Source organism: Galeopterus variegatus, unplaced genomic scaffold, assembly GCF_000696425.1.
Source record: "Galeopterus variegatus unplaced genomic scaffold, G_variegatus-3.0.2 Scaffold1614, whole genome shotgun sequence".
Classification (NCBI taxonomy): Eukaryota; Metazoa; Chordata; class Mammalia; order Dermoptera; family Cynocephalidae; genus Galeopterus; species Galeopterus variegatus.
In genome coordinates, this window is record NW_007727725.1 from 9,548 (window position 1) to 20,321 (window position 10,774).

Genomic DNA, 10,774 nt, shown 5'->3' on the forward strand with positions numbered 1-10,774 from the left:
TGGGGCCTCCACAACCTAGCAACCGCCAGGCGGCATGCAGTCCTGTCTTGTTGGACACTCTGCAGTCTAGGAGGGATGTGGCCATCCTCTTGCACAGCTCTTCTCTGCCACTGAAGCTGGTTTCCAGGGGGTAAAAAGAGCCCACTGCAGGGGGAATCTCCTGTGATGGGGGCAGTGGTTCCTGAGACCTGTCTCTCCTGCAGATAACTGAGAAGTAGGTGGAGAGAGTGGGCCGTGGACTCTCCTGCCCTCTGCGGTCATCTCCTAGGCTCCCACGATGCAGGGCTCATCACTGGCAGACCAAATGGCCCGAATGACACTGAGACTCTTGGGACAGGTGAGACAGTCCTGGGATACTCCTTTCTTAACAACTGCTTAAAAGAGTTCTAGGCTTAGGAAGCAAAACCTACGATATTACACCCAGTGCTGGCTGGTTAGACCAATGGGTTAGAGCACGGTGCTACAACACCAAGTTCAAGGGTTCAGATCCCTGGATCAGCCAGCCACCGGAAAATAAAAAGATATTACACTGTATTTCCTGCCTTTGGCAAACTGCCTATGAGTATATTCCTACTTCCAAAGCCCTTTTCTAGCCTCATATGAAGAGATGTGGTTTCTTCTTTGCATTTATACAGAACCAAGTAGTTCCTTCTAGCAGTTCCTGCAGTCAGGAGGCAGGTATGCACCCACTAGCCAGAGCACAGCCCCACAAAGCTCCCTCCAGGCTACAGTGTTTAAGGGATACTTACTGTTTTGAGACTAAACCCTGAGTGCTGGGGCTGGTGGCCTCATGGGTCCTTCCTTACTCCTGGTCTTCTTAACCTTCCCTGAGGGTCCGAGTGGCCATGACCGGCCTGCCCATCCTTGCACGCCACTGAGCACAGAGTCCCCGGTGCCTGGTGTCCACAGGTGGCTCCTCCACATCCCCTCTCTGCGTTGTGCCTCTTCTGCTGCTGGTGGCACCAGCTGCAGATGGCACATGCCACCTGCCTCTTGCCAGCCCCACAACCCCTGAGTCCAAATGGCCCATGGAGTGCTGTGGGAGGACCCAGCAGGTGTCACCCTAGGACAGGCCCAGCCCATAGCTGCTCAGCTCAGGGCCTAGGTGGCATGATGAGGGGGGCTATACAAGGAAGATTGGGTGGCTTCACCGGGACAGTCTCTCCTGGGGTTGCTCTTCAGAAATCTGCCTGAAGGGGCCAGAGTATGTGCACTGTACTGAATGCTTGACTGACACAGTCCCTGCGAGAACACCGATGACCCTTGCTGCCTGTCCACGTGGTGTTTGCATAGCACATCCTGCTCCCAACACTTCTATCAGGGGTGCTGGCCTTGAGAAGCCTCTCAGTCATTCCTGAGCACAGGGGCCAGGCGTCCACCTAGCCCAGCTGGGCAGGGCTGGGGAGCAGGCTCCACGCACACCTAGTTTCCCCTGGAGCTAACATCCCTGTCACTGTCTTTCTTCCTCACAGAAGCTGGAGCAAGAACAGAACATGGAAAGGGACTCTGAGGGTCCCAACTTCCTGCTGGGTAAGAGCCCCTGGGCTGCTAGGGGTCAGCTCAGGCAGGCAAGAGAGCAGCCATCCCAAGGGGAAGTGGGGACAGTGCCCTTGGGAATCACCCCCTCCCCCAAGCTACCAGAAGACTGTCCTTAATACACTTTACATTCAGAGTTGAAAGACTTTCCTTTTTTCCTTTAAAACACATACCCCTCCTCATACCTTTATCACCTTTAGTCTACAAACCCCAAGAAGGGGATCCATTCATCATTACCATTTTGCAGATGAAGCAATGAAGGCACAGAAAGATTAGGTAACTTGCCCCAGGTTGCTCAGCTCAGAAGTGGTCACACCTGGATCAGACCCACTGTGCTTTGATTCCAAGCCCTGAGCTTGCCCCTGACGGGGGGGGAGGGCTCGTCTTGTCTTCATTGTTATCTGGTGATGGAATCCAGGTTAGGGACCTCTGGGTGAGAAGCTGAGGAGACCCAGAGGAGCATTTCTTGTTCTTTGGAACATGGGGCAGCCTGTGGGCTGCAGGGACTGCAGGCAGCTGGCAAAGCCCAGGGTCCCAAATCCAGACAGAAAATCCCAAGCCAGATCACCTAACCAAGAACAGAACAGCTGCAGCTGTGCTGGGGAGGGGGATTCCTGAGGGAGCCCCGGGGACTAGCTGTTCAGCGTCCCCAGCAGCCCAGCTCCGGTGTGATGCCCCTGGTCGGGGGAGATGCAGGCAGGACCGCTGTGTTTACAGGAAGGAAGGAGGTCAGAGCCCAGGTCTGGAGCCACCTAGACCCCTTCCAGAGCTTTTTCTGGAGTGCAGGAGCTTCAGACGGTGTTACCTGACACCTGGAAGGCAGAACAGTCTCCGGAGAGTTTGGGGCTGGAGGGAGGCAGAGCTTACACCCAGCCCTGTGGGGGCCTCCTGCCTCGTGGAGCCTGAGGGACTTTGTGTCACAGGTGTGCAGGAGCAAGCCAGCGCATAGGCCCAGAGGAGGAATCTGCAGTACACGACTTCCAGCCCCTTTCTGGGAATGAGACTATCCACTGCGCAGACCCCACCTCAAAGACAGTCCCTAGCCACTGCTCCTTGCCCTCACAATCTCCAGGCTCTGGTTGCTCTTTCTTGGGGATAAGTACTTACCATGAGGCCTGAGCCCAGGAGGCTCCCCAGTCACACCCAAGTCCCTGGGGGTGCAGGTGAAATTGCAGGATTCTGACAGGGTCTGTGGTGATGTCCCCAACTGCATGGCAGCCAGACTTAAAGCATTCCTCAGCGAGTAAGTGCATGCTTCCCTCCAGGAAACGAGGACAGGCCGGACAATGCCCTGCAGAACGCTCTGAAGAGGAGGAAGGACCTTCTGCGGAGGCTCTGGGTAGGCCTGCACCCCCTCTGGGCAAGCCTTGGCTTGGCTCACTGTGGGCCACCACACTCAGGCCAAAGGCAGGGAGGGAGGCCTTCCTGGACTCACTGTTGGTTCTATAACGTGCGCAACTTGAGAGTGGATAACTGGTGAGCTGTGAGAAGCTAAAAGACCTTACTATCTTGAGCTTCCCAGAGGAAGTGAACCACGTACACACTGGGCCCTAATAAGGGCATTGTTAGCTTAAAAACCTGCTTTGACCAAAGGTGGCAATGTTGAGTAAGGGGGTTCTGGTGGGAAGTGGCATTCTAGGAGGCCTGGGGCTTCATCCTAAATGAGCTCTCCAGCAGCAAGGAATGCTCCCACCAAGGATGGTTCTGAGTCAGAGGGGTAGTTATGTCAAACCTATACCTGGGACAGGAGATCGAGCTTCCTCTCTAGTGGAGAAACCTGTACAGTGAAGTGGAGAACAGACTCTGTTGGCAGGGAAGACAAAAACAACCAGGAACTAGTTAAAATTACTCAGCAAAATTTAAAAGAAGCAGTATGCTCATGGTGCACCACAAGAAGGGCCTTGGCTCCGCTTTGCACAGCCTGTCTTCATGCCAATCTGAGGGCCTGAGCAGCCCCTGTTGGGAGTGCCCTGGGGAGGTTCCCCTGAGAGCCCATGAGAAAACCAGTGACAGTGACAGCAGGCCTGCGTGGGTGTTGCAGGAACAACACCTCCTAGACGAGCTCTCCTACGGGGCAAGCAGAGGAACACGAGGGCCAGCTCTGCTGCCAGAGGTACCCCCCATGGGCATCTACCCTGCTGACTTCCTGGCCCCAGAGCCCCCGAGGATCATCCAGCACTCAGTAAGAGGGTGGAGGTGAAAACAGCATCTCAGCGGGGCAAGCAGAGGAACACGAGGGCCAGCTCTGCTGCCAGAGGTACCCCCCATGGGCATCTACCCTGCTGACTTCCTGGTCCCAGAGCCCCCGAGGATCATCCAGCACTCAGTAAGAGGGTGGAGGTGAAAACAGCATCTCATGGTGGTGTGGGGAGGAGGCAGAACTAAGATTTTACAGAAGTGGGGGGTGGGGCGGGTGGGCGTTGCTGTGCCTGCAGAGACACGTATCATTTGAACAGAGAGGGAGGAGGTACATCCTCCCACACCTGCATCGACTTGGGCCAACCCTGGCAGCATTATGAACATGCTTTGAAGAGGCTCAGCTTAAGAGCCAACAGCAGCAGCATGTACGCTGTCCCATGGGTCGTCTCCATCTGTCCTCATGGCCCCGAGACTGGCTTGAGCAGGGGAAGCCCTATCCCTCATTCCAGACGAGATGTGGGCCCAGCTCTGCTTCTTGACTCTGGCCATATGTCCTAACCCCTGCTACAAGAAAAGAAGTATTGGGGGGTCAGCAGCCAGAGGGCCCTGAGCTTGGGAAAGTGTGTCAACTCTTTTTCAAAACTTCATAGTGACCAGGGGACACTCAGGACCCTAATGTCAGAGGCAGAGTAAAACAAGGCACAAGAGTGTTCCAATTCTGAGGGCTTCATACCATCACTGAGCATTCTGGGTTGCAAGCAACAGAAAGCAACTTCAACTTTCTTAGTAAAAGGGAATGTGTTGGAGGGCAGCTGGGCACCCACAGAAGGATGGAAACAAGTTGAGGCCTGGGTGGGAGTTTAGTATGACTGGGGTGCAGAGAGCGTGGGAGAGAAGAGGCTGCAGAGGAGGGCAGGGCCAAGTGGAGAAGATTCTGGACAAGCTGGCTGGGCTCCTGACTGGACAGAATTTGTCCTGTGGGAGGGACCCTGACAGTGGCACACATCAGAGGGACAGAGTGGGAAGGGGCTGTCCTGTGGATTGAATGTCCCCCCCAAACTCATTGAAGCTTAAGTTGTGTCCCCCGAAGTTCCAGGTATTGGAAACTTGGCCCCCACTGTAACAGCATTGAGAGGTGATTGGATTGTAAGACCATGCCTTAATGAATTAATTAATAATGGTGGTCATGGGCGTGGTTCTGAGGGCTTTAAAAGGAGAGCACATGAGAGTCTCTCTCTCTGCTCCACTATTTTCTGCCATATAAGACCCCTGTATTTCTGTAAAGCCACCACTAAGAAGACCCTCACCAGATGTGTTCCCTGGACTTTGGACTTCCCAGCCTCCAAAACTGTAAGTAATAAATTTTGTTTTCTTTATAAAATACCCAGTTCCACGTATTTTGTTTTAAGCAACAGAAACAGATTAATAGAGGCTGCCTTGGAGGGAGCCCCAAAGCCCCCTGTGCCGATGGCCATCTGCATCCAAGCTCTGGATATCCCCAGACCACGCCATCCTGTCTTCCAGCACCTGGAACCTCCTTCCAAGAATGATGGGAATGATGGGTGTGGGAGACCGTCCCTACCACCCTGGTCCCAAACAGATCTACACTTACTGAGTACTCTTAAGGACTCAGTCATGCCTACAGGCTTCAGTCTCTGCCCCAGTGACACCAAGAGGGCAAGCAGGGGCCCTTGGTTGCTAACGAACTTCTCGGCAGCTGGACTCAGAGACCCTGAAGTAGGAGGTCCCACCAGCTGGGACAGGCATGGCCATTCTAAGAATACCTCTAGGGGTTGGCAAACTACAGCTCAGACCAGAGCTGGCCTGCTTCCTGCTCTCATCCAACCTGTGAGCTAAGAATGGTCTTAGAATCTGCACTAGTCCATCTCTGTTGCTTATAACAAAATACCTGAAACTGGGTGATTTGTAAGAAGATGAAATCTATTGCTCACAGTTTTGGAGGCTGGGAAGTCCAAAGTCCAGGGGACACATCTGGTGAAGGACCTTGTCCTGGTGGTGACTGCGGAGACTCAAGATGTCACATTGTAAATATGGTGGAGTAGAGAGAGAGCTGACTCCTCACTCCTCCTTCTAAAACCCTCATTACACCCATGGCCACCACTAAACCATCAACTTATTAATCCATTCACTATGGCATGGTCCTCACAATCTAATCACCTCATCAGGGTCCCACCTTTCAATTACCTTAGTAGGATTACTCTTAACACTGTCACAGTGGGGGCTAAGTTTCTAACACAGGGACTTTGGGGGACACAATCCAATTCAAGACACATTCTTAAATGTTTGGGAAAAAAGTCAATAAATGAATAATACTTTGTAACATAAGAAAATGATATGAAATGGCAAATTTCAGTGTTCATTAAAAAGTTTTATTAGGGATGGCTGGTTAGCTCAGTTGGTTAGAGTGTGGTGTTGTTAACACCAAGGTCAAGGGTTTGGATCCCCACACCAGCTAGCTGTCAAAAAACAAAACAAAACAAACCCCCACAAAATTTTACTGGACCCAGCTCATCTATTCACATATTTTCTGTGGCTGCTTTCCTGCTATGACGGCAGAGTGTAGTAGTGGCAACCAAGACCATATGGCCTGCAAAGCCAAAGCAGTTTTCCACCTCGCCCTTTATAGAAAACATTTGCCAAACCTTGGTCCATGTCATCCTTTCTGCAAGGAAGAAGGGACAAGATCATGCTGGACTTTGTATATGCAGAAGAAGATTAATAAAACAGAAGGTCATTCTGGTGTGTTCTGGAAATTGCTGTACATTTATTTTCACTCACAAGAGAAACCAGAGGCTATTTTCATGGCTAGTTCCACATATGTACTATAATTCATGATAGTGCTATAGTAATTAACCATGCCAGTATTGGTGCTGGGATAGACAGGTCACTGGGACAGAATTGAGAACAGCTATCAGATGATTCAGCCATTCTACACACAGGTCCACCCCTAAACTCCTAACACCATCAGGCATTCAGGAAATGCAGATTAAAACCACAATAAGCTACCACTACATCCCTATTAATGGCTAAAATTAAAAAGACTGATGTACCAACTGTTGGATGCTTCTATTAAAATAGACTTAATGAAATTAGGCATTAGCTTACCCTGCTGAAGACAGAAAAGTGGGAAACATTAAAAATACCAAGTCCTAGGGTCAGCCAGTGGCTCACTCGGGAGAGTGCGGTGCTGATAACACCAAGGCCCCGGGTTCGGATCCCATATAGGGATGGCCGGTTAGCTCACTGGGTGAGCATGGTGCTGACAACACCAAGTCAAGGGTTAAGATCCCCTTACCGATCATCTTTAAAAAAAAAAAAAACCAAGTCCTAAATGATACGTAGACTCAAATATCTTTCTATTCAACCATCTATTCAATCTCTAGGGTTAATCATTTAAAGTTCTACTTTGATGGATGAATGAATAAATGGGTGGATAGGTGGATGGATGGATGGGTGTGTGTGTGTGTATGGGTGTGTGTGTGTGTATGTGTGGGTGGGTGGATGGGTGGATGGATGGGTGTCTGTATTTGTGCATGGATGGGTGGGTGGGTGTATGTATGGGTGGGTGTATGGAGGGATGGGTGTATGGATGGGTGAGTGGATGGATGGATGGATGGGTGTGTGTGTTTATGCATGGGTGGGTGGGTGGGTAGATACAGTATATCACTCTCTGCAAGGACACATCCACCTGCATGTGAATAATCACCTGGATCTTCCTAGGTCCCCCACCCTCCTGCCACCATCATTCAGCAGCTTCCTCAGCAGCCGCTCATCACACAAATTCCTCCTCCCCAGTCCTTCTTCACTCAAAGGTCAGGAAGCATTAAGGAAGGTAAGTGTTCCTTGTTGATATTGTTTTGGGCTTATGAAATTCTCTACTGTAAGCAGGATAGTCACTTAGGGTCAACTTTTGGCTACTCAACATGCAAATAATTTTAACTTTAAGAAATTCTTATGGGCCGGCCCGTGGCTCACTTGGGAGAGTGTCATGCTGATAACACCAAGGCCAAGGGTTCGGGTCCCTATATAGGGATGGCCGGTTAGCTCACTGGGTGAGTGTGGTGCTGACAACACCAAGTCAAGGGTTAAGATCCCCTTACCGGTCATCTTATTAAAAAAAAAAAGAAAGAAATTCTAATATGAAAGATATCTGGGAGTGAAGAAAACAAGAGGTGTAAGAAAGAGGACTGGACTAGGAGTTGGGAGATTTGGGCTCCAACCCAACTCATCCAGTTATTAGCTACATGAAAGACACAATTAAACTGCTTCCTTTAAAATAGCTTTTAAATTCCTGGTTTTTAAAACAGCTTTGTTGAGGTGACACAGAATAAAGTGCACATATTTAAAGTGTTCAGTCTGAGGGCCAGCCCGTGGCTCACTTGGGAGAGTGTGGTGCTGATAACACCAAAGCCACGGGTTCGAATCCCTATATAGGGATGGCCAGTTTAGCTCACTTGGGAGAGCGTGGTGCTGACAACACCAAGTCAAGGGTTAAGATCCCCTTACCGGTCATCTTTTAAAAAAAAAAAAAATAAAAATAAATAAATAAATAAAGTGTTCAGTCTGGTAAGTCTTGATGTGTGGGTACATTCATGAAACCATCACTGCAACCAAAACAGTGAACACATCCATGTCCCCAGAGTCCCCTCATGTCCCTTTCATTCCGTTCTTCCTTCCACACCCCAAGCAACGATGAGCCGCTTTCTGTGCTATGTATTAGTTTGCATTTTCTAGATTTTTATATAAATGGAATTACACAGTATGTACTCTTCATTGTATGGTTTCTTTCACTTGCCATAATTGTTTTAAGATTCATCACTGTTGTTGGGTGTATCAATACATGGTCCCTTTTAATTGCTGAGCAGTATTCCATTGTGTGGATATCCCAGTTTGCTATCCATTCACCTGTTCATGGACATTTGGGTTGATTCCTGTTTTGGGTTATTATCAAAAAAGCTTCCATTGACATGTATATTTCTGTGAACATATGTTTTCATTTCTCTTGTGTAAATACCTAGGAGTGGATTGTCTGAATCACACAGCAGGAGTATGTTCAGTTTAAGAAACTGCCAAACTGTTTCCATAGTGTCTGTACCATCTTATATTCACACCAGTAATGTTTGAGAGTTCCAGTTCCTCCATAACCTTGCCAACACTTAGTAAAGTCAGTGTTTTTAATTTTAGCCATTTTAATAGGGACATAGTTAGTGGTAGCTCATTATGGTTCTAATTTGCATTTACCCAGTGACTGATGGTGTTGGAGACTAAGGGCAGACCTGTGTGTAGAATAGCTGAATCATCTGATAGATGTTCTCAATTCTGTCCCAATGACCTGTCTATCCTGGCACCAGTCTGACTTGGTTAATTACCGTAGTGCTCTCATACATGAGGGATTTTTTTTTTTTTTTTTTTGTCTTTTGTCTTTTTTCCGTGTCCAGCAACGGATCGCAACACTGGCCTCGGTGTTGCTCCCGCGCCTCGCCCAGCCAGCGAGCGGGAGCCGGTCTGTACATGAGGGATCTTTAACAAGTTCATGGAAAGATTCCTATTGTCCTTTAATTTCATTTTTCCACAAACTTTTGAAACACCCTTATGATGTAGTCCATGCCAGGCCTGGTCCAAAGCTGCCATGCAGCCCACCACCGGCAGGGACTGTTCTTGCTTGAAGATCCCCTGGAGTAGCAGAGAGTACAGCCCCTTCTTTCCTCATTATCTGTTGCTGATTTTTCTAGATGCACTTTAGAGATGGTCTGTCAGGTTCCACAAACAAACTGAGAAAACTGTGTGTGTGCTTGAATGTATGTGTTCATGTGTGCATGTGCTTGGGTGTGTTTATGCTTGTATGCCATAGAAGAGAAAAAGTGGCATTTAAAATCAGTGGTGGTAAATGATATATTCAGGGCTGTCTGGTTAGCTCGGTTAGGGCATAGTGTTATAAGAGCAAGGTCAAGAGTTCGATCCTCATACCAGCCAGCCACCAAAACAAAAAACAAACAAAAAAAGTATATATTCAGTAAGTAGCTAGCTATATAGATAAAGTAATGTTGAATTTCTTACCCCATGCCTTATACCAAAACAAATTCCAACTGGATCAAATATTTGAATGTAAAAATATGAAATCTCAGAAGTACTAGAATCACCACTTTGGAGACCTCTTAGGCTGTTTTGTGTAACGTTAAACAGGAGGTACCTTGAACCATCTCTTCCCCCAACAATGTGAGAAATTTGAAATATTTTCACTCTCATCGTTCTTCTCCTGACTCACACATTACTGCCATCATTACTCAGCTCTACCTTTTATAAAAGTTCACAGAAACAGAGACTAGTGTAATTTTGTATGGAAAACACTTGTTTGGACTTACCAAGTGTCTTTCCTGCCCCTTCACTGTACCTCAGGCTGCCCTTCTGGAATCATTCTCCTTCATCTTGAAATGATCTTTTACAAGTTCCTTTACAACAGACTACTGAACTCCCTCAGCATTTACTTTCTTGCAGATGTTTTTATTTGTCCTTATTTTTAAACACGAGTTTTTTGCTGTATATTCAAATCTAGATCAATAATTTATCTCAACACTTTCTAAGGACCCTTGTGATTACACTGGGCCTACCCTGAGAATACAGGATAATCTCCCCAGTTTAAGATTCTTTTAAAAAAATTATTAATGAATTTATTTTTTAAATTGTGGTAAAAAAAACACATAAAATTTAATACCTTAACTATTTATTTGTTAAGTGTACAGTTCTGTAGTGTTAACTATATTCACACTATTGTACAAGAAATCATTAGGATGTTTTCATCTTGCAAATCTGAAACTCTAAACCCATTAGACTATATGATACCATCCACTGAGCTTCTGGTAACTACCGTTCTTTCTGTTTCCATAAGTTTGGTATTTGCTATAGACAGACAGTTGGCCCTTTGTATCTGAGGGTGCTGCAGACATTGAGGGCCATCTGTAAGGGATGTGAGCATCCTCAGGGTTTGGTCTCTGTGGAGGGTCCTGAAACCCATCCCCCTCAAATACTGAGGAATGTTGTATCATATAAGTGAAATCATATAGTATTTGGGGTTTTTTTT

General features: G+C 47.8%; 1 protein-coding gene across 1 annotated transcript in view; it reads left to right on the forward strand.

The window, feature by feature from the left end:
* The first annotated feature begins 274 nt into the window (after positions 1-274).
* LOC103594726 (chromosome unknown open reading frame, human C21orf58) overlaps positions 275-10,774 on the forward strand; it is a 15,086-nt gene continuing 4,586 nt past the window's right edge. The window contains exons 1-5 of the mRNA XM_008577980.1: positions 275-337; positions 1,473-1,530; positions 2,802-2,875; positions 3,578-3,718; positions 7,417-7,528. Coding sequence (XP_008576202.1) covers positions 278-337; positions 1,473-1,530; positions 2,802-2,875; positions 3,578-3,718; positions 7,417-7,528 — 445 coding nt within the window. The 5' untranslated portion in view covers positions 275-277. The remainder of the gene's footprint in view (positions 338-1,472; positions 1,531-2,801; positions 2,876-3,577; positions 3,719-7,416; positions 7,529-10,774) is intronic.